The following is a 25,180-nucleotide window of genomic DNA, read 5'->3' as shown; positions in this document are numbered from 1 at the left end:
ATGTGCAACTTAGACTAAGACAGGTGAAGGGGAACGCCACTTGACAATTATTTGCTTCAGCAATCTCCAATCCACAGGGTCTTTTAGCAGTTGGCTCATCTTCTGGGATCATTCTCACCCTTTCCTTGCTAAGTGAATAGTGACCAGGAAAATCCTTGCTGACCACTGCTTGAACTGAGAGCAATACCAGCACCCCACTGCTTGTTGTTGAATAACAATGATCTGAGGTTCATCTGAATTGGAGCCACCATTTGGGATACACAGCCCCTGAATGCATATCGCATCTTCAGGCCTGCCTTCATCTCCAGAGCATTTGTGATGTTTTAGGTTCTTTCACGAAAACAAGTGCTCTGCCTACATCAGTTTTCTATTGCAGCAGTGCCTATAGGCCCCAAATCAGGGCCCCATTGTGCTGGGCACTCTGCAAACATTGGGCTGGACACAGGATCATTGTTCAGGCTGAACGCCATTTTGCACTTAAATATATAAAAAAATAGCACATGCTCCAAAGAGCTTTCAGTATAAACTAAAGACAAGACTCGAGGAGAAGGTATAGAAATAGATGCACAACCCCTCTCCCAAACTAACAAGAGATTTTGATGGATCCATAACCGGCCTTGTGCATAGTCACTATCATTGGGTAGTTTATCATGGGCATCATGGCACACTTGAGTCATCAGAAGCGATTGAAAGGACAGCCATGGCTTTGTGAATTGATTTGAGGAGGGTGTTTCCCTGCAAACCAAGCAGCGGGGAAGAAAGTAACTGAGAAGGAGAAATGGACAGCAGAGACCACAATTATTGCCTGGGCGGAAGGGCTGGTTCAATGCCATCCTAGGGCTTCTCCATCCTAGGCAGGATGTGGCTATGGTAACTAGAAATTAGTATCTACATTGTAAATTGTTCACTGAGCGAGAGCTTCTCCATGGGAGTCCATCAGCAGATGGACTGATGCATCTGAAAGGACTGTAGCTGGGCTCCCCAAATGTTGTCTCCTAAGGAGTGTTATGGATACCAAACAATAAGGAGGCCAGTAAGCCCAACATGCAGTGACCAATGACTGAAACATGCTGGGTCTGGCAAATTCTTTATAGTCGGCCCATGGTCATCCTGGAAAAAAGGAAAGCTGATTTTGAGACAACAGCATCCACAAGGACGGGTGCCAGTGATGTAAGTGTGTTGAAGCCTTGAAATGTGGCAATTCAAACGTAGCAGGAGTTGGCCTGAAATGGAGCAGGGACTTCTATGATAGTCAATGCCCAGCTGGGTTGCTGGATGCTGAAGCAAAGACTTGTCCATTGAGATCTTCTGGGTTGACTTGGCACTGGGCTTAGTAGACGCTTCAGGGAAGCACTGTCTGCTTTTACAATGCTCTCACTTAAGTACCTAGCAACTGAGAGTGCTATCTCATAGATTACACAGCCAACAGAGCCACAAAAGACAGTGATCATGCTCATCTGTGAGGGATATATTTTGACAGACCTCACAGAAGCAACTGAAGGCAACAAGCGGCTTTTCAGACATGCCTCAAAAAAAAAAAAAAAAACAGCAGTGGAAGATAAAAGCATCACCAACTAAAATAAGAGCTCAGTCCTACCTGCCTTATTCCACACAAAGTATCTGAATAAACAGATCTGAAGCAGCAGGACTGATGGATACAAATCCTGAGGAAACCTGGTGGAAGATGTCCAGGTATAATCTGAAAAGACACAGGATTCCACTACCAGCAGCAGTGAAAATGGAACTAACAATGCACCCACTGATGAACCGGTTCAGACACAGAGTTCTAAAGCGAGGCGAGTTCCTAACAGTCACACAAAGCGGGGGCCAGGAGGCATGGGCATATCTAACCGAATACTGTACCCACAGGAAGCTTTGGGCATCCATCGCAAATTTGAGATCAGGCGTTAGGCACTGTACAAACACATAGTAAGAGCCAGTTCCCAACCCTGAGGTGTTTACAAGCTTAATAGACAAAACACAGAGTGGGGAAAAGGAAGTGTTATGCTTTGTCCCGGGGTGTCCACCCCACACAAGGCCTGAAGGGGTTAAGGTGGCCAGGCAGGCCAATTATCTGTCCAGGCTGCACCTGGAGGAAGAGCCAAGGAGCAGGGATTAATTAGATGAGGCTCAGCTGGATGGGAACAGGAGGGAACTGTACAAAACCCAGAAGCTGAGAGCAGCTAGGAGCTGCAGGGAAAGGAGTCTGCAGTCACTCCCCGGGAAAATGGAGGTGTTTTGGGGACTACAGAGGGTAGTTTACAGTTACTGCCTGGGAAGAGGGAGTTTGGGCTGGCAAACCCAGAGAAAGGAGAGAGCCGGAAAGGCAGCAAGGTATAGAGTATCCAGATCTTGTCTGCTGCTGAGAGAGTCCCTGGGCTGGAACCCCAGGTAGAGGCATGCCCAGGTTCCCCTACCAGTAATGGAGGAAGTGACATAAACCAGGCAGAGGAGAGCAGACTGCCTGGGACAGTTTGCCCCAAAGGCTTTGTTATTCCAGAAGAGGAGGATGCACAGTGACCTGGCCGGAGGGCCAAGTTGCTAAGATGCTCCTGAAGTTGCAAAGATGGGTGGAGAGACTGCCAGAGGATGGTGCAGCACCTCTGGAAGGAGCTAATCTGCAGACCCACCAGGAGGCACCCTAGCCTTGTGGGCTCCAGGACATCCCCATTTTATAGATGGGGAAACTGGGGAGCAGAGAGATTAAGTGCCACGGTCACCTGTAACAGAGGCAAGGATGAAGTCGGATTTGCTGAGTGCTATCCTTCCTCCTCTGTAGTCACTACTAAAAGAGAACATTTACCAGCAATCACCACGTTTCGTATTAATACAGAGCTTGTCAGTAAATGACTGAAAAATAAATTTGGATTAAAAATGGAAATAATTTTGTGCAATCCCCTTCCCACTCCTATTTTCTTTCCAGCTCTCGTATCAGGAAATATTATGGCGGTGCTGCTGCATTATTTGGCTCCCACAGATAATGCAGAACATTCAACTGAAAAATCTAGAAGTTTAATAAAACAAATATTGATTGGCCCTGAACATGTGGAAGGATGACCCTGGCAACACACCCGCTCACAGGAATCAGTTGAGTTTTCTTATTAGCAGAGCCACTGCAGTTAACAGTTGTGTATCCGAGGCCTGGTCCACACTTACCCCCCATTTCAAACTAAGGTACGCAAATTCAGTTACGTTAATAACGTAGCTGAATTCAAAGTACCTTAGTTTGAATTTACCGCGGGTCCAGACGTGGCAGGCAGGCTCCCCCGTCGATGCCGCGTACTCCTCTCGCCGAGCTGGAGTACCGGCATCGACGGCGAGCACTTCCGGGATCGATTTATCGCGTCTAGACAAGACACGATAAATTGATCCCAGATCGATTGCTTACCGCCGGACCCGGAGGTAAGTGTAGACCTACCCTAAGACCTCTTGCACACAACCCACTACCAGCACTGGGTTACAACAGTACAGTGGTCCAACAACCTGCCCTCACACATCTCACAAGAACAGTAACCAATGACTGAGGCTTAACAGCTCGTGATATAATATGTTGTCAAAACTACATTTTAAAGGGACATTGCCGGGCAACGGTTTTTATTTTATAAAACAAATCCCCTCACATTTTATATTATTAAAACTGAAGTTTAAAAATCAAATTCAATTTTCACTAGTCAGACTGGTTATTTTTTGTAGCCTCCCCCCAGTTTAGGCAATACAATAGGCTTGTAAATTTAATTTTTTTTTTAAAGTCAGTTTCTGCTGATTTTGCTTTCAGGTTTCCACATCATAGCACAACACTGAAAAATGCTTCAATTGACAACAGAGCAGGGAAATATCGACTCATTAGTAACAACTTTCAATTTGAATTTTTAAAAGGATCATGGGAAATTTTCTGCTTACATTTCCCCAATAGCTTTGTTTTACAAAGCCTGTACGGTGGGCAACATTTTGACACCCTATTAAATCTCGAGCAATGCTTCATTGCTAATAACACAATCATTATTTGTATAAGGTACAAACGCAGGTACAAATACACAATATCTCTGTGCCCACTGTAGTCTTGTGTTTATGTGTCAGCCCTGAGTGTTTATTCATCAGGCACTGAAAAAAATGAAATAATATTTTACATACGTTTCCAGGAACATAGAACTTCATATTTCCAGGCTTAAAAATCAATGTTCCAGGAAAAGCAAAATGAATCCTGGGGGATTTAAAGTAATTGTAAAAGTAATCACCTTCATGTACAAAAAGCCCAGTCCTCAAAAGGTATAAACAAATATAGCTCCATGGACTCCAATGGATCTATGTCACTTTACACCAACTGCGGATCTGGCCCAAAGACTGCATCCCAGGGACAGTTCTATGAAGAATCACAGCTGCATCTTGGCTTGTCCCAAGTGAAAGAGCCAAATAGCCAGTTGAAAAATTTCATATTTAAATGAAATGCCTCAGCTTACATCAATCAGGTACAAGCCGTTAGGCTGTCTTAAATCTCCCATTACAGCATCCTCTGCTGTACTCCACACATGGATTAATAGATGCTTTATACTTTTTAGGTTACAGCTGATCCAAGATTCCAAAAGAAGAAAGAGAGTTTCCTAAATAGAATGACTGACACAATTGTGAAGAGAGACTTTATTCAGAACATTATCTAATTCATTCTACAGTCAAGGAAACTCAGCTACTTTGAGACAAACTTCTAAAGAAAACTGCTATGAACTAAAGAGATTGGCCATAAAACTATTAGTATTGAAAACTTAGCCAGCATGCCTTTAGAGAACTTCATTCATTAACATTCTTTCTGGCAAGGTTTCCATATATCAGTGTTCATTTTATACTTTAATTTGGTTAGTAGGTCTTTGTTTAATCGTTCTATTGAAAGCAGAACAAAGAAGGTTTAGGTGATACAGTGAAGTAATGCTATATATTTTATCTCTGGAAAGCCCAGGACAAAATCACAAGCTCTGATACCCTCAATTTTTTTTCTCCTTCCAGGACATTTGGAATCACATATCAGCTGAGGAGCATAAAGATCCTCACTCTACTTAACTGCAGACACCTTCAGAAGAGAAACACCTTGTCAACCATAGAAATTATGCTTTGCGTGCTACATACACTTCTGAAGTTAGATTATCTGAGTAAAAGAACATCTCCATAAATCCCCTTCAATAAAATTGCTAGGCAAGGCATTTTCTTCATACAGGCTTTTCCATAAGATCTTGCTACTAGGTCACAGATTTTTCTGGGTGCAAAAATGTGATTATACAGTTAATGAGTGTAGTTAATTACAAACATCCTGGGAGCTAGTTTTTCAGGATTCTCCACTAGCTTTCAGGCACATCTTATATTACTGGTGAACACACTACACACCTTAAATATTTCTGTGTGACTTCATTCAGTTAGAGAGCCAAAAAGTGGGTCTTTAAAGCACAAAAGGGCAGGTTCTCAGCTGCTGTAAAATGGAAAAGGCTCTGCAGATTTTCATCATATTAGCTCCTGGCCCAGTACCGACAGTGAGATTCAATAGGTTTTTTTCCTACTACAACTTTTATAAAGTTTTCCTTAATTTTACTCTTAGTATTCGCTGCAGTGGCTTAAATCTATTACTTGTTCTGATTTACTGATTAATGGAAAAAAGAATACCCCGTCTTGTTTTTTACATATATGTAGAGTTCTCTCTGTCTTCTCTATGCACTGAAAAGTCTTTCCTCATAGGTCTTTACTTTCCAAGCCTTTGGCTAGGTTTATTACTGTACTCTGAACAGTGTAATTGACAAGACAGAAACTTGTCCTCTAAAGACAAAGACCAGCAAACTTTCCTTTTGATAAAGCCTTCCCAACGTTAACAGGCATGACATTCACCACATGGACACCTCTCCATCAAAAGTAATAAAATTGAAAGCCCCAAAACCACAAGAAAAAAAAAATCAAACCACAAAACACAGCAGAAAAGACTCCCAAAACAAACAAACATACAGATCAAACACCCAACTAAAAAAAAATAACTTACCTCACACCATCGGAGTTTCTATACCCTGAAAAGGGGTAATAGCCAGAAATTCCATGAGGTCTATTTGAGACTTTGCTATTGTCAATCTCTTACATGGAAGGAATTAAAATAATCCACTCAGGTGTGGACTATAAAATACTAATGTAGGTAATTTTAAAATGGCCACTCAACAGCAGTCAGATGGTAGCCACTTTTGGATCCTGATTCTTCTCTTACAACCAGTACTAATGCCCTTGACTTCTGATCTATTCCAGCGCAAGTGAAAGGAGAATCGGACTGCTCATTTCTACTGTCCAAGGCTGGATTCAACCTTGTGACCTGGTGAAAGGCTTCATCTCCCCTTCCTAATCCCATGAGCCATTCAAGCCTCCTGATAATGATTCTTTGGTGATATTACTGCAAAGATAATTTATTAAAAAAAAATGACCCGAGTTTAGGAAAACAACCCTGAAATAGCAATGGACAAACCCGCAAATTCCTGAAATGCAAGAGAAGTGGCAAATGTGAGACTTTTCCATTTGTATCTCAGTTGCATAATTTAATCATTTAAATGTGGGAAGTTCTGATTCACCGAACACAGGGGGAAATTGATAAACAAGTTATCAAAAGCTAAGTTCTTTATTGTGCAACCAAAGCAAAGAGGACCAAAGACAGTATATTTTGTGTGTGTCTATGATACAGGAAAAACAAGAATAAGTTTTAAAACATCGAATGATCCAAAGTTAGAAATTAAAACCAAGAACAGTCTTGGCTAATGTGTTGACTGGTAATTAGGAATAGAATATAAATGAGGTGGCATGGAACACAGAAGGTAACAGTGCACTTTTAATAAACCAATTTCATCCATATCTCCACTGATTTGCAATTTAACAGTCATATCAGGAAAACCTAATTTCTTTACCTAGACAAGATGTTTTAAAAAACATGACTAATTCATTCTCATTAATATCAATTGAGATGGCATTTTAAAAAAGTAATTTGTAATATCTGTGCAACAGGTTAAATGTTTGCATTCTAAAACTCAAGATGCTTATCACTGTACAGTCCAGAGTAGAAGCACCCGAAAATTAAATGACGATGGCTGGATTTACCCTATAGCTTTTGAAACATAAGGCATGATATTTAAAATGACAGGTTTCAGAGTAATTTATAATTTAAAATGTAATGCTATATACTTGATTTACTCTCAGACACACTGTACTAAAATATCTCATACTGTCACCGTTTTGTGGCATTCTAGAGAATTATTCCTTTGTTTAAAATGGAGAATAAAACATACAGTTCCATAGCATACTTTATTTGTCTTTGCAAGGTAATACTGATTAAAAGATACACTAAAAGAAAACATCACAACAAACACAAAATGGCATAGTATGCTTTCTAGTCTTTCTGGAATACGAACGACACTTCCTTTTTCTAAATGCGAGCGCAATCATTTTGACAAACACAGAAACACTTGCAAATAAAAGGATCAGCTCCAGCTACAAATTAAAACTCAATTGCTACCGTTAAAACTGCTAGATCCCATTGCGTAAGGTCCCGATTCAGAAAGACACTTCAGTACCTGTCTCACTATGCATAAGAACAGTCCCAATTCCATGCACTGGGATTATTCCCCTCTTAGAGTTACGCATGTCCGTAAGTACCTTCCTGAATCAGGGCCTTAAGCAGAAGGTTGGTTGGTTGGTTTCATTAGTGGGCCGCCTGGAAAGCTCCTTTTGGGGTGGGTCTATCACAATCCTTTAAAGCCACAGTAATGGCCATAAATCATACAGAATTTTCATACCTGCTAGGATTAGACACTCAAAAAACCCCAAACCCATAAACCTTAAAAAAAAAAAAAAAGAATTTTATAAATATCAGGTATTTACACGAGAGAACATCTTTTAATGAGAAGTGTTTTTACACGCTGATGAAATATACAAGCAATGAAAAGGTACACTGACAATGACTAAAAACAAAAAGTATAAAATATATTACAGGTCTACCGAAAACAATTCACATGGAAGAAAAAAAACAACTGACACAATAGAAACTTTCTTTTAAAAAATAGAAGATATTTCACAAAAGCTTGAACATGTTTATTTTATGTTAGTACTAAAAATCAAGGAAAAAAGCTTCATATATTCTTATCACAAAAATATTTACCAGCCACTTTTTTTATCTTCATGTTATGATTATCTGGCTATGCAGGGATAGAGCTTTGAAAACTGTATTCTGACTACAGAAATCATTCCAGTAGGTCTCCTTAGATTACAGTTACTGCAATTTACATATTTCTCCTCTCTTTTAACACCTTAATGCAAAGGCTCAATAAAAACAAATCAAAAAGGACAGAGGAGATATCTTTATTTACAACATTTGTCATTGCTGCTGCTGATCTGCAAGAGTGGGAGCTGTATCGTTAACTATTTAACCCTCGGTATCACTCTGTGAGAGTTTCCTTCAGTAAGTGAAAGCCAGTGACAGAACATACTAAAATCTAAACCACTGGGGCTCACGCACAGTTTGGAAAAAACAACAGTCCAGAACGGACAGTGTATTTTTGTTCCTGATTCATTCAGGAGTCAATCCATAAATCCTGATGACGGATGATGAGGCAGAAGCACAATAAATCCGTCTACCAAGGAGTCAGGGCAGAAGTGCTGAAGCGACTGTATGACTTAAATTCACCGCGAAGACTTCAGTGTGCTCTGTGCTTCCGCTTCTTATGTTTTTTATCTTTCTTTTTGCTGGCACACTTAGAACAGAACCATTGCATTTCTTCTGGGGGTGCAGCCGTAATTCCAACACAAAGCCTATAAATTTGACAAAAAACCCACAAGGTCTCAATAAATCAACATGTTACTTTTCTTTCTTATCCATACTGGATGAACTTTTCAGATAGGAAACAGAATCTGACTAAATTTTTTAGCCCCAAATCCCATAGCTTGGAAATGTAAACCTTCTTGTTTTGAAGCAATGAATTTCTTAGAATGCCACTTAGATAAGAAACTTTTTTTTTTTTTGGTAAGATAATAAGAGACGTCTACTGCTTTTGGGTGTAATAGGCCAGATTTTAAAAGATGCCACATCATCGTTTAAATCATTTGTGGAAAAGCCTTTTGATTTTGTTTAGCTGTCTCACAAAAATACCTATAAAGTGATTCACTTTTTTTTTTTTTTTAAAAGAGAATGTGTTTCAAAATGTGCTTTTTTCATATAATAAGCCCATAACTTGAAACTTTATAGCTATGTTCATGGTGTTTACTGTCCTGTTGTTCTTAGAGTACGTACCTGTATCTGATATTATAACAGTTTCAAAACTATTAGTACTGGTTTTAGCAGAACATTTTCCTATGAGTTCTAATGGAAACAAATAAAAAAGAAATGTGGGCACCCTTACAACTTAAAATTTACTTTTGCAAACTTCCAAAGTAACAAAGATAAAAGTAAAATCTTCCAAATTACTAGTTGAAATGAAAAGGAACTGCCAAATACAATTCTAGCTTTTTGTGAATAACCAGGTGGTTTCTAGGACAGCAGCAAGGTGTGAAAGAATGGCACAAAAGAAGAGGTTACAACAACTTACCAGTGATACCAATCATCACAGTCATCACAGCCTATCATTGGACTGCCATCGTCAGCTTTGTTGCAGCCAGGACAGATCCAGATCTGGTTACCCCATTCATCTCGGATCTGGTATAAAAAGGGAGAAAAAAGTTGATTCTTTTTAATGTCAAGTCAGCAAACATAACTGATTTTCTTAAAGTGACATTTCCTGTTTATCAGTCAAAGCTATCTAATGTTCACTCTACTCCTGGAAAGTATATCTAAGAATACTCTACCCACAAGTGCTTGGCAATACCATTCTAATTGATTTTGCTATACTGGATTCAGATGGTAAAAACAAACACAGTTTTACAGTGCTTTGTAAACCAGTAAAGCCAGTTAAACCACTTGACCCAAGAGAATAGTCATTCACTTATAGCAATCATCATGGCTTAACAGTACAGATTCTTAGCTGTTGATACCCTCCCAGTGATCTGAAGACTGATTTCTTTTTTAATTTTACACTGCTTATGGATGGAACCATGGTAGCCCCTTGCATAAGATAATAGTCTTACACGTATGTAATAAATACAGTGCAACGTGCATATATTGCCTTATTACTTATTAGCCAAACTCAACTAGCTGATAAGATCAAGGATATAAAAAAGTTGTTACTGAGTAACTTTCCATTCCTTTTATGACATTGATATCACAGTACAATTTACTAAAGGGTAAATGCAATGAGAAAGGCAGATCATTTACAATATTAAGCAATTGTTTACTAAATTCATCTCATTCAATGCCTTCTGATGGATTTTTTGGGGGTATTATTTCCAGTTTAAACCACATTACAATTTTTAAATTTCAAGATTGTTTCATTAAATAGGTCTTTTGTATTGTTTGGTAAAATCTAAACATTCACAAAACCAATTTAATAAAATGCAATTTAATAATAATAAGTTCATATGCAACTGTCAGAGGATCTACACTGATTTAATCCCTTCTGTGATTTAAGAGTATTTAGAACAGGACTTCATGTATTTTCCTTTCAATATTTGCTAGAACACATGGTCATATATCCTGTATAGTACAGAGAATAACTTTTCTTGTTACCTGCAAGAGGTTTATAAGGATGACATTAAAAGTAAGTAGGTTAAAAACAACAAAGGGTATTAAAAAGAAAAACTAAGCACATTTTGGTCTGTAAATCTCAAATCACCATCCAAGGAAATCAGTGAAAATGAACAAGGGCTGCATTCAGTTTATAATTCATGACTGACATCTCTTAGCTTCTAGGAAAGCCCTGTAGTTTTTTGTCATTCAAAACTAGATGGCAGAAAGCACAGGAAAATATGATGCAGGGCGCTATTCTACACTGACAGTGAGCTGGAGTTTGGTTTGAATGATCTTGGATTGTAATGATCATTCAGTTCTATGTATCAAATCTTACTCTGCAAAGTCATTTCGTGTTGGTGCAAAAATGTTTGCTCCTCATGTAAACTGACTGTTGGGACTTTTGGATGTTAGGGTCACACAAAATATTTTCTCTGAAGGAATCAAAGCTAAGAAAGAATCACACACCATCACTCGGCTGCAAACAAACCATGCTACAGCCTACGGGAATGCAGATTACAACCAATTATAACCTGGCTGACCAGTCTTGGCAATAAAATGCCTAGCAAAAGTAGCACTGCCCTTCCAAGATAGGCACTAATTCTTTGTAGGTGTTTAATCTGGGAAGTTCACTGTTTTCTTATATGAATCACCACTGCGATCACCTAGTTTGACCTCCTGTATAATACAGGCCATAAGATTTCTCTGAATTAATTTCTGGTTGAACTAGGACACACCTTTTAGGAAAACACCCAATCTTGATTTAAAAATGGCCAGTGATGGAGAAATCACCACAACCTTTGATAAGTTATTCCAATGGTTAAATACTCTCACTGTTAATAATTTGTACCTTATTTCTAGTCTGAATGTGTCTACTGTCAACCTCTATCCACTGGATCTTGTTATATTTTTGTCTGCTACATTGAAGAGCCCTCTATTATATCCATGTAGGTACTTCTACATTGTGATCAATCTCCTCTTTGTTAAATTAAAAAGATTAATCCCCTTGAGTCTTGCACTATAAAGTATGTTGTCTAATCCTTCAATCATTCTCGTGGCTCTTCTCTGAACCCTTTCCAATTATCAACATCTTTCTTGACCTGTGGACACCAGAACTGGACACAATATTCCAGTAGCCTAATACAGAGGTAATATAATCTCCCTACTCCTACTTGATATTCCCATTTATACATCCAAGGATCACTTTAGCTCTTTTAGTCACAGCATTGCACTGGGTACTTATGTTCATCTGATGATTCACCATGACTTCAGAGTCAGCACTTCCCAGAATAGAGTCCTCCATCATGTAAGTGCGACCAACATTCTTTGTTCCTAGATATATGACTTTACATTTGGTTGTATTAAAACATGTATTGCTTGCTTGTGTCCAGCTTACCATGTGATCTAGATCACGCAGTATCAGTAACCTGTCCTCTTCATTATTTACAACTCCCCCAATCTGTCTCATCTGCAACTTTTATTAGTAATGATTTGTGTTTTCTTCCCGGTCATTGATAAAAGTGATCAGTAGTGCAGTGGTTTTCAAACTTTTTTTTCTGGTGACACAGTTGAAGAAAATTGTTGATGCCTGCGACCCAGTGGAGCTGGGGATGAGGGGTTTGGGGTATGGAAGGGTCTCAGGGCTGGGGCAGAGGGCTGTGGTGTGGGGCCAGGAATGAGGGGTTCAGGATGTGGGAGGGTACTCAGGGCTAGGGGTGCAGGCTCTGGGGTGGGGCCAGGGATGAGGGGTTTGGAGTAAGGAGGCGGCTCCGGATTTGAGGGGGCTCAGGGCTGGGATAGGAGTGCGGGAGGGGGTCAGGGCTTTGGGCTGGGGGTGCAGGCTCTGGGGTGGGGATGAGGGGTTTGGGATGCAGGAATGGGCTCTGGATTTGGGGGGGCTCAGGGCTGGGGCAGGGATTGGGGTGCGGGGTTACCGCGGGCGGCTCCCGGTCAGTGGCGCAGTGGGGGTGCTAAGTCAGGCTTGACTGGCACCGCGGACTGCGCTGAGCCCCGGAAGCGGCCAGCAACAGGTCTGTCTCCTAGGCGGAGGCACGCAAGCGGCTCTGCGTGGCTGTCGCCCGCAGGCACTGCCCCCCCCCCCCCAGCTCCCATTGGTCGAGTGTGGAGCAGCTGCTTAGGGCGGGAGCAGTGCACGGAGCCCCGTGGGCCCCCCACCTAGGAGCCGGACCTGCTGCTGGCCGCTTCCGGGGCACAGTGCGGTGTCAGAACAGGTAGGGACTAGCCTGCCTTGGGCAGCACCACCGATGGGACTTTTAATGGCCAGGCTGGCGGTGCTGACCAGAGCCACCGCGACCCAGTGCCTTACATTCCTGGGTTGCGACCCACAGGTTGAAAACCGCTGCAATAGTGTATAGCCAAGAACTGATTCCTGCGGGATCCCACTAGAAACATGCCCACTTAATGATTCTCTGTTTACAATTACATTTTGAGACCTATCCATTTAATGTGTGTCATTTTGCACTGTTTTAGTTTCTTAATCAAAATGTCATGCAGTACCAAGTCAAAAGCCGTGCAGAAGTCTATGTATGTTACATCAGAACTATTACCTTTTTCAACCAAGTCTGTAATCTCATCAAAAAAGATATCAAATTAGTTTGACAAGATCTATTTCCCACAAGCGTATGTTGACTGGCATTAATCATATTATCCTCTTTTACTTCTTTATTAAACTGAGTCACGTATCAGCTGTTCCATTATTTTGCTTATGATCAATGTCAGGCTGACAGGCCCATAACATCCCGGGTTATCCCGTTTAATATTGATGCAACATTAGCTTTCTTACAGTCTTCTGGAATTTCCTCATGTTCCAAGACTTAATGAAAATCAATATTAACAGTCTAGAGAGCTCCTTGGCCAGCTCTTTAAAATTCTTGAATACAAGTTATCTGGACCTGCTGATTTCAAAATATTTAACTTTAGTAGCTCTGTTTAACATCCTCCTTAGTTACTGTTGGAATGGAAAGTATTTGATCATCTGATATGACTACACTATCTGGCTTTTCCCAAACAGAAATATTTATTGAACATTTCTGCATTATTATTTACAATTCTGCCATTTCCATCTATTAATGGACTATTACTGTTGTTAGGATTTCTTTTGTTCCTAGTATACTTGGGCATCTCCTTAATGTCTTTAACAATGCTGGCCATAGTTTTTTCCTTGAGTCCTTTTGCTTCCCTTATAAATTTTCTACAATTCCTAGCTTCTGATTTATAGTCATTACTATCAACTTCTCATTTCTTCCATTTGTTATATATATATTTTTAATATCTGATTTCACTACCCCCTAAGCCAGGTTAGTTTTTTTAACATTCTTTCTTGATAGTGGCTTTTGAGCATCTAGTAAAATGTTCTTAAGCAGTTGCCAATTATTCAAATTTTCCTGATTGTAATGGGAACACTCTAAGGAATATCCAGGTTTTAACCCCACCTGAGATATAGCAAGCTCACAGCACATGGTGGATTGGCTACAAGCTATATGCAAGAAGTGTGCAGAGCTTCAGAGTTGCACAAGTATCTGCAACCTTGGTACACCGATAAAAAAAATTAGTAAATAATAGTGTACTGCACAAATTGAAAATTACTGCTACGTGCTAATTCTAACGTCTGCTATGTGAGGGGTTCTTTTCCTCACTGAAGGCTAGATCTATGGCAAGCATTAAAAAAGAATCTGAAAGATCTCAACGAGAAAAATATTCATGCTCAGACAACTAGAAAATATCCAAATGGAACTATAGTAGACGTTCCAGAAGAGAGACAAATTTGGCTGAGAATAAGCACAAGAAATTTCTGTACAAACAATTTTTTGAATAAGTTATCAACCCCTGAAAATAGGTGCATAAAGAGAAGGGGTTGTATACATGTGACTAATACATAACACTGTATTAGCACAGCACCTTTACTTTGAAAATGAAAAGTCGTCATGAAGAAGAATTCTCAAAAGATTGATCTCAAAAGCACTAAGACACACATTGAAGTATATCACATACCACGTAGGTACTGACAGTCTCCGTCACCACACTTCTGACCGGCGCTTTGGAGCCTCCTGCTGCAGAGACCGCAGGAGAAGGTGGTGGAATTAGAGCAGGCGAGATGGTAGCTTGTGGAGGAGGAGGAGCTGGAGCAGGAGGAGGGGTCACGTGGACAGGAGCTGGTAGTGGGGATGGCACGGGTGGTGGTGTTTTGGGCCGATTCACAGGAGTAGATGGTTTAGCCTCTGGGGCTGACACCACTTTGCTGATGACTCTGCCAGACAAAAAAGACAGACACAGACGAGTTGATGTAAAACAGTAAAATGTTATTGGCTAAATATAAGAAAATACAAAATAGACAATTCACTTTGCCTTTCAAAAAGGTTGCTTCAGCACAGCATTAGGACAATTTTCATTGCACATCGCTGCCTATCAAACAGGTTGAAATAGACAACCATTACAAACTGAACATCAGTGCAGGACACAGCCACAACTGCTCTATAGCTCACTGTATAGAAATACTCTCTGTGGCTTTACAGAAACTAAGCTCGCTACAGAAATTGAGATTCTCAGTTAGGGGGAAACATTAGAAAGGGAAGTTAATCAGCTGTGGGCAGCACTGATTTTAATCTTCAAGCTGAGGGACAATACCACTCTCTAGGAGTCTACATTAGAGGTTTTACAAATATTTGAAAATTTGGTACTTCTTTTTTCAAATGTTTATAGAATGAGTGCTGGTTTTAGTCAAGATAAATAAATGAGACCCACACAATATTCTTAGCGGCTAGCATTTACTGCTACCTTCTTTAGTAGTTGAAGTAGTAGACAGGATGTGGTTCTAATAAATATACAGTAGGCAACAATCTTGCAGAGGCAGGGGGGATGGACTAGATCAGGGGTAGGCAACCTATGGCACGAGTGCCGAAGGCGGCACGCGAGCTGATTTTCAGTGGCACTCACACTGCCCGGGTCCTGGCCACCTGTGTGGGGGAGGCTCTGCATTTTAATTTAATTTTAAATGAAGCTTCTTAAACATTTTAAAAGCCTTATTTACTTTAAATACAACAATAGTTTAGTTATATATTATAGACTTATAGAAAGAGACCTTCTAAAAATGTTAAAATGTATTACTGGCACGCGAAACCTTAAATTAGAGTGAATAAATGAAGACTCGGCACACCACTTCTGAAAGGTTGCCGACCCCTGGACTAGATAATCTGATTATTATAGAGTAAAACTTGATTATAATGCTCTAGGAGTGCATGACACTTTACAGAAAGACTAAAGACAAGGTTGCTGGTGTAAGAATCTTACAACCTACGTTAGAAACAAAGTAACGTTGAAACAGAAAGATGGTATCATGAAAGGGAGGGGTGGTTCACGCAAAAAAGGTTACAAGACTGCCTGTTTTCACAAGGGCACATCTTAGAACATTTCTTTAATTAATTTTTACTTTGCAAGGTTAGTATGGGAATGTGGGCCACTGCTGGAGAGACTGTGCAAAGAAGTAGGTTTTGAATAAAGAAGGTCACATGGCATATAGGATCAAGGTGAGCATTTCAGGAATAGGGGGAAGCAAGGGAAAACGGAAAGGAGATGCTTGTGAGTGAATACAAGAGGGTCACGTAAAGGGAAGTAGAATCAGAGCAGGGCAGTGGCTAGAGACAAGAGACAAAGGGTGAAATCCTGGCCCTATTGAAGTCAAGGGGAGTTTTGCCATTGACGTCAACGGGCCTACAATTTCAACAAAAATGCAGACAAGTCAGAGCTGGGTACAGCCTCAAACTCATCAGGGGAGTGACTCCCGCACTAATTTCCACAGTAATAGCGATAGGAAATGATGGGAGATCATCACCTGATCACCGGCACAAACAGAGACAAAAAGCAGCGACAATGCAAATCTCTCTTTCTAGGAAATACGTTGTTAAAAAATACTTAGCTTCCCACACTTAAACATTTTCATTAAAAGGGGATAAAGCATTCTTTAATGTCACAACTGATTCCTGTTGACAAGAATGCCCTAAGAGTACACTGCTGCTATTCTCCTGCGGTAGTCAAAATGCAATGTGGCTAGGACTGGGGCCATGTCTGCATTCAGCGCATCATCTAAGTTAAATTGTACAAAAGATATGAAAGTGTAAAATATTTAATGCTATGCTGAGGTATTAAAATAAAAAGATGCATTGTTCTTCTACTGAGATAGCCTATTTGCAATACTAAATTCTTGCAATCATCCTGATAAGAATCACAGTAAAAATATACATAGCTCACAAAACTAGTTTTGATATAATTAATTACCATACCAACTATATTATCATTTCTGCCTGCCAAGGCCTAAACGTGAGAGGCAATAAATAAAGGACAACCAAAGAGGAGAAACATTAGAAAACTAGCAACGGGGTAATGACGTGGGATTAATTCCTCCAGCATCAGTACTATTGTTTACAGCTTCAGCCTCATGACTGCATTTCTGAGGTAAACAACTTGACAATAATAAAAATGAGAAGAAAGACAGAGGGTGAATCAACGCAGAAGATAAATTATTTGGCACAGCAAAAGTTCTTTGGATAGTCCAGTGGAACATCTTTATCCTTCCTTTTGTAGCTCTTTTTTTAGTCATATTAAAAGCTCTTCAGGGCACCCCCTTTGCTCTAATCTGTTCTATATAGGTTTTTATATGAGGCTCATCACCATAGTATCTAAGACTCTTCAAGTGGTGCATTAGCAGTGTGACTGCAATCTGTCCTGTGTTGTTTGTTCTCTCATCTCTCCCATAAGGGAGAAGCACCTGCAGTGGAGCGTCTTATTTTGGTAAGGTTTTTATTATTATAATAAATATATCTGTTGCTATGTGTTTATATTAGAGAAGGCAAGGTCAAAGAAATGCACCTCACGCTTGGAGTGGAAAGTGATGAGGTTGTTGTGATGGTTCTTAGGTCTTGGGGAAGTTCATTCCACAGTCTCATACCACCCCTGGAGAAAGTTCTGACTTTGGCCTTGTCCAGAGAAGTAAATAGGTTGCATTTGAAAATGGGTGAGCTCACATGATTTTAAATACAGCTTTGCACCTAACAGAGACAAAGTTTAGCCACTTTTAATAAATGCATTAGCTGGTCATGGTCAGCCTTACTTAAAATTGTGTTAGCTCACCTGTTTCCAAATAATGTATTTCCCTAGTGTACACAAAGCCAGGCCATGACCCTGAATGGGGCTGTAAGAACTACTATAATAAAACTAAGTAAAAATAATACTGCAGAAACTCAGTACATGGGTATGTGAGGAACAAACCAACACAACTTAAAATATTCACTGATGAGTGCCAAATATTCATCAATTTACTGCTTTATTTGAAGTGTGTCATTAGAACATGTACATAGTACAAGACTGCCCTATTTGTCATGGCACAAGTGCCCAGGTATGACACAGGAGAGCTGCATTCTGGAGCACAGTCGGGCTTACCACTCCCTTGGGCTAATGAAGTTCAGAGGCAGAAGAGAAATGAATTGTTTAGGCTAATGCCACTTGAAGAGATCATAAGGTCTTTTCAGAGAGGGTTGGCCTCCTATATGAAGACAGGGCTGCATAATTGGCAATACGTAGGGAGAACCCAGGGTAAAATGGCAGCCTCAGGACCTAATAAATAATATTACTTCAGACTTATATAGAACCATGAACACAAAGATCTCAAAACACTTTATAAATGAGGGCAAGAATTATCAGCCCCATTTTACAGGTGAGGAAGAAGTTTGCTAGGGTCACACAGCAAATTAGCGGCACAGACCAGAATCAAAGCCAGTCCTCCTGGTAGTCAGTTCTGTGCTCTTAGACACTAGATCACACATTAGGCATCATAATTTGGAAGAAGATAATATTTCACTTTAATGTGTTTACCACATAATTCCAAATAAAGTAGGGCTTAATAAACTAAAATGTATCCTTAGTTTCACTTACTCCCAGAAACTGGGACAGGATTAAATTATTTAAATTTAAATGATTCTTAGCGGGACTCAGACAAAAACTAACATCAGCCAAGTGAACAAAAAATGTCTAGAGCCTTGAGATCAGAGTTATGTTTCTCTGTGGGCTGCTCTCCTGGCAATGTCATCACAATTATTTTCTATATTAAAAGATAACAATCAATTGTTAAAGGTCTTATGCAAATGGCTGCACCAGAATTAAGAAGTGTGAGAAAACCCTTCGACTAGATGTGGTAATGGGAGTCTACATCAACCACATAAATATAAAGTAAAAACTATCATCACTCCCTTCCCCATAGAAAGCAGAATTATTGTAGAGACTTTGTAGTACAGCTGGTTTTACCCAAGTTTAAATATCCTTTCAACTCTTTTTTATGCCAGCAGGAAATATATTTCTTACAAAATGTCATTATGTATTTATAATGGAATGGAATACACGTATTTATAACTAATACTATAATGTACTTAAAATAGGCAGTGGAATCCTTTTATAAAGGTAGATTTGGTCAATCCCCACTTTGATCATTGCTTTGGACTGATCACTACATTCAGATCACAAAACTAAACTTCCCAAACCAGACATGTTCACAGAAGCAAAGTGTTGATCTTGCAAACACAGAGCAAGTTCTACCAGGCTTTTTAATGCCAAGGCAGGTTGGTCAGGTTATAATTGGCTCTAACTGTCACAAGCTGTAACATGCTGCATCTGGAACAGAGTAAGACTCAAAGGTGTGAAATAATTTCCTATCTCTAGAAGTAATTGATTGGATTTCAATCTGTTCCTTACAGATGAAAGCCTCATTGACTGATTAGTATAAACACAGGGCAAACCAAAAGGAAATGGCTTTTAAAAGTATGATTTGAACCACAGATTGCTCCAAGTTCCGATCACAAAAAATGTCATTGTAGTAAGAGATATAATAGTCTAGTCAGAAATCACAGTCTGATGATCTTTGTTTTTTATAGAGGGTATGGTTCCAAACATGCATTCCCCTCAAAAACCCTGTCTAAACTATGGGTAATATTTTCAAAAATCCTAAATGACTTAGGAACTTAATTCCCATTTTCAAATGTGACGTAGGAACATAAGGTCTTGCCTATAAGGGAAAGTAGGGCCACTTTTAACTGTATCGGTACAGTATCCTATATATTGATACATCTAACAAAGTCCCTTCCTAGAGAAATGCACATCTAAATATATTTTGAGAGCTTGGACACAAAAAACCGTAGAATAAAAGTGTTTTCAAACAAGCAAATGTTTCCATTTGTCTATTCTCTCCGTGTATGTCTACACTGCAATTAAACACTCGCGGCTGGCCTGTATCAGCTGACTTGGGCTCGTGGGGCTCAGACCACAAGGCTGTTCAATTGCGGTGCAGTCGTTTGAGTTTGTGCTGGAGTGCAGGTTCTGGGACCCCGCAAGCTGGGGCGTCTACACTGCAACTAAACAGCTCCACAGCCCAAGCCCTGGGAGCCCAAGTCAGCTGACTCCAATCCCTATTGCTTTCCCTTGTTTTAGCAAATATGCCCAGATACTATGCTCAGGAACGTCTTACAAGTCTGTGGAAGGGAACAGTTCTGCTCCACCATCTATAATGGGAATCAAAATAGGGCTTTAAGTACCTACAGCTATCAGAAAGTGATCCTACTGCAGCACAGGGCTTGCCTACCTTTACAGTGCAGCTGCGCTGCTGTAGCGCTTAGTGAAGATGCTACTTATGTCAACGGGAGAGCTTCTCCTGTTGGCCTAGATAGTCCATCTTCCCGAGAGGCGGTAGCTATGTCAGCAAGAGAAGCTCTCCCGTCACCTCAGCGCTGTCTACACTGGGGCTTAAGTCGATATAACTGCATCGCTCAAGGGTATGGATTTTCTGCACGCCTAGGGTGACCAGACAGCAAATGTGAAAAATCAGGACAGGGGGTGGGAGGCAATAGGAGTCTATAAGAAAAAGACCCAAAAATTGGGACTGTCCCTATAAAATTGGGACATTTGGTCACCCCATGCATGCCTGAGCGACATAGTTATACCGACATAAAGTCTGGAGTGTAGAGCAGGGTGCAGAAAGGCCTCCTCTTGAATAATGACTATTATTTCCACCTTGTCACTGGCTCCTACCTATGCAAAAACTGAGTGATGTGGTCTGTCCGAAACCCTGATCTTTCGCCCGATGATACACTGAGCTACCAGATGAACCACTTGCCTAACAACTTTACTTAGACTGCAAGCTTTTTGGGGCAGGGATCACCTTTTTGTTCTGTGTTTGTACAGTGCCTAACACAATGGCCTTGGACCATGTCTGGGCTCCTAGGCACTAAATAATAATAATACCTCAAATCTTTGGCTCTAGGCAAGCTACTTATTTTTGTTTTAATTTCATTTTGAAACAAGTGAGACTTTGGTAACAAAAAAAGAGTTATATTTAAGGGAAAAACGGAGATATCAAAGTTCTTTTCTTTCGCACCAATTTTGTGGCAAAGCAAAGCTTTTTTGTGTGTGTGTGTAACGAAGAAGCACTTACCTGCAATTCTGTTGGGTCCATTTGATTAGTTTCTGTTTTGCCATAAAGGGAGATTGCCTACACCCATTTCCACATGCAACCCTGCTGAAGCCGATATGTGTCTAAATCTGCCTGAAGTTTTTTCCCCCTTTTTAATTGAGGTATACAATATGCTCTTGTGCAACAAACAGCAAAATCAAAAAAAATCTCATAGGCAGTAAGTGGTTTGTTTTTTAATGACTCAAACCTTTTTATAGAGTCACATTTGGAGTCATCATTGAGCACGATCCAAGTGCAAAATGAAAATAATTTTGCATGAACCTTCCAACTACCTAAAACCATGGTGATTAATTGGTGGGGTGGCTTCTGTAATTAAAGGAGAGGCTAGGGCTAAGCTTGAGGTTTGAACTAACTCTTATGCTCAAGGGAAAACAATTCTAGGTCAGCTTTAAAAGCACACTGGAAAAAGCAATGTTTCACCCATTCTGGCAATGGGGTCTGATTACCTTCAGAAGCATAGATACTTGCACACAAAGGACCCAATCCTACAATTAGGTAGATCCTTGTGGAACCAGAACAAAATCAACAGGACTCTGTATGGATGCCAGGATCCACGGATGGGGGGTTGCATGCAGGACTGGGGCCAAATATATTATCCCTTTGCCAAATGTTCCTTTGAGTATATGAACCACACCCTAGACAATGTCTTCAATAAAGAGCACACCCATTCTGTATTTAAAAAGGCATTAGCTCACTGGAGAAGTCCTCCAGCTCTTTATTATAATTTAAATGTAGCGATTCCAGGGAAGAAAACATATAAAGAGGTAGGTTTGGCCTACTCTTAAAAGTTAGAAGGGGTGTGAAAAATGTTTGTCGATGTAGCTACTGTCATTTGGGGAATTGGTGTTCCTAAACTGATGGAATACCTTCTTGTCAGTGTAGGCTATGGGGATATGATTGCACAGCTACGGTGACACAGCTATGCCAGTATAGTCTTCATAGTGTAGACATACCCTTAGGAAAACTATAAAGTTCACTGGAGTTCCTAAATCCTACATTACCCTTATTACTTGGCTGGAAATTAGATCATTTTTCACTTCTCTCCCTCCGCTCTCTTAGGTGGTCCATTAATTATATCAGGAGTTGATTTAACCAGTATATGGTTTTTTTGGTTTTGTAGAACAAGTTGATGGAGCAACACAAAGTGTTAATCCTAGTATCACACTGTTAACATTTAGCCTTTCACTGCTAAGTGCTACATTGTAAAATAATTGGGATACCCATTAGTACTGTAATAAACATAGACATTCACTGCCAGGCCTCTATTGTTTGATTTTCCAAACAGTGGTTTACCCTTCTACATTTTTCTCCCTGAAGTATCACTTTTTCCCTCCTATTTAATTCCACAGTAAGTTCTCCTCCAGAGCTTTCTGTTGAATAAGCAACGTCTCACAGGGTAACCAACACCGCCCACAGCTGTGTCCCACAATAGCCCCATGCTGCTTGCATTACATCTTTTGGAGGATTTGGTCACGGTGCCTTAACTGCTACAAACACTGGACTCATTCATAAAAACGTGCAGAAGGAGGGGCTTCCAGCAGGATTCCTTTACCTGTTTCCCCACCACAAAACAGTGAAATAAATGGAACGGGTCATGAGCTGCTTGGCCTGTAATGCAAACCTATGGCTTGACAAGTCAATAAAGAGCCAATCCTTTCCTCCCCAGCCACATTGAGAGCCAAGGTTAAAGGCAAACACAATTTGGATATACCTACACAGGGAGTTTAATGATCCCCATTATTCAGCTATTGTGGGCAAACACTATGAAGCCAGTAATCTAAATTATCAACGTCTGAATAACTTGCCACTAAATGGCACACAAAGTTCAAAAGTTCCTTCACAATGGCTTACTTATTTATCATTAAAAGGAGAACAACCATCCTTAAAAAGCCTACACATTTCCATTAAAGAAGATACCATGTAAAAATTGTAAGGATTGTACAAAATTGTATGGGGCAAATTGTAGTCTCACTGAAGTCTGTGGCAAACTCCTATTTTCTCTCTCTCTCTCTCTCTCTATAGGTGCTTTTACAACTCCCATTGCTGTAGTGTTTGAGCACCTCACATTTAAAAAAAAAATGTTTATATTACAGTAACAACTAGAAGTCTCAACTGAGATAAGGGCCCCAATGAGCAAGGCATTACACCAACCCTGAGACAGTCCCTATTCTCAAGAACTTCCAATGCACGCAGGAGGGGAAAAAATCTGTAGCCTTATTTCTATGTTTCTCTTTTGGTTCTCTGATTTCTCTCAATTCTGTTACTTTTTGTGCAACTTTTCCTAGAGATTTTGACTTCACCGGGAGTTCCTGTGAGCTCAGCTGTTTTGTAAGTCAGGCCAACCCTTAGGAGCCTAACTGTATGCACCCCATTTTTGGAAATCTTGACCTATGGTAATTTTGGTACTCGTCTGTATGCTGCATGACAAAAGATGAAGCCATATGAAAATACAAAAGCTACATAAATCTATAACACAGAGGTATTCTAGTGGGGTGTTAATACGCTATTACATATGTATTTAAAATAACTGATAAGTGAATAGGTATACAGATTGGTAGGGAAAAAAACCCTCTATCTTTGCTTAAAAATGAATTTCTGCGATAATCTAGATGTGCTGCAGATAGCCACGGTAGGTTTCCACTTGTTGATCCTTGTAGTTCCCCACCAGAATGTTTTTCCATCCATGCTCTCTCTTTCCTATGCCTTTTCAGGCAGACGCCATTTGTGCCAGTTTACATAAACGTGAGTGTGTTATGTGAGCTTCTCGTGGACGGTGTTGGACTGACAGTCGTGGAACCTGAACAGTAACAGACTCAAAAATAGCAATACAGGCTCTCTCTCTTTGTTCCACCAGTGTGCTTCTAGGTCACCACTGCTCAGTAGAGAGATTACATCTAGTGGTGAGTGGATAATTCAGTCTCTACTGCCATTCAGTCCTTAGCCTCTATTGAGATTTCCTACCAGGGGTGTCAATCAGTGCCAATTATGGTAGTGGTTTTGGTGATATGGACATTTATCCACTATGCTAAGCAGTGGAATGAGTCCACCAACACATTTTAGCTAGGTCCCTGAACGTCTCTCTCACGGTATTTGGGATGAAGCTTCAGTGAGTCAACGAAATACCAGGAGCTAAAATTTCTTCTTTCCATTCATCAATTCTTTTAAGATTTTAGTTCAATAAATAATACCCTTAGATGATATACATACACATTTATATTCTAAAAAAAGTCACATCTACCCACTTCAAAAATTTCAAGATAAATGGCAATTTAATTAGACTGGGCACATCAAATTACAAGTTAAATCAGTGCTAAAACAGCTATCTTCCACTCACTACTAGCAACAAGGTCCCCTACTGAAAGTAGAGCTAAAATACAATACTCTAAAGCCTGGAGGAAGAAGCCTGACATTTTAAGATACAGATTAAAGACTTGATTTCACAAAAATATATGCCTTGCTTCTAAGCCACAGAAGCCCTGAAAAAAATCACTTGTACATTGTTGAAGCCCCGTACTGAAGCTACATGTTGGTATTTTTGTTTTTTATTTGGCTGTAAATATAAAATGAATTTATCACAAATATCAGGAATTACAGCACATAGTTAATTTGAAGTTCATGTCAGTTGCATAATAAATGCCATGCCAATGCATTATCAGTAGATTAGCATTCTTAGACACCATAGGTGTGAAATATGATTTTGTTTGGGAAAAAAATAACTGGACAACGGACAAACAAGCCACCACATGATGATTCAACAAAACAGCTAATTACAGGAGATTTAAATTCAGGAAGGGTCCACACCAGCTTTCTCTACATGACGAATCTTAAATGCCTTCCTACACTGACTCAATTAGCGATCTTGTGCCTTGATAACACTGCAGGAAAACAACAACAACAACTTTCCAACTTATCATTCAAATCTTCACTAAAAAGGGGGTCATAAATATTTTAAAACCCAAGCAAACTAATAAGACCTAGGCCCATTAAGGATAAGATCT

General features: G+C 40.0%; 1 protein-coding gene across 1 annotated transcript in view; it reads right to left on the bottom strand.

Annotated features, from left to right (window-relative positions):
* Positions 1 to 6,822: 6,822 nt before the first annotated feature.
* The window catches only part of TAF3 (TATA-box binding protein associated factor 3), a 144,346-nt gene continuing 125,988 nt past the window's right edge, over positions 6,823 to 25,180 (bottom strand). The window contains exons 5-7 of the mRNA XM_034764586.1: positions 14,666 to 14,921; positions 9,582 to 9,688; positions 6,823 to 8,808 (exon numbers count right to left, since the gene is read on the bottom strand). Coding sequence (XP_034620477.1) covers positions 8,694 to 8,808; positions 9,582 to 9,688; positions 14,666 to 14,921 — 478 coding nt within the window. The 3' untranslated portion in view covers positions 6,823 to 8,693. The remainder of the gene's footprint in view (positions 8,809 to 9,581; positions 9,689 to 14,665; positions 14,922 to 25,180) is intronic.

Source organism: Trachemys scripta, chromosome 1 (assembly GCF_013100865.1).
Source record: "Trachemys scripta elegans isolate TJP31775 chromosome 1, CAS_Tse_1.0, whole genome shotgun sequence".
In the NCBI taxonomy this organism is placed as follows: Eukaryota; Metazoa; Chordata; order Testudines; family Emydidae; genus Trachemys; species Trachemys scripta.
Note: the sequence above shows the minus strand (reverse complement) of the source record. Positions and strands in the feature narration are given on the sequence as shown.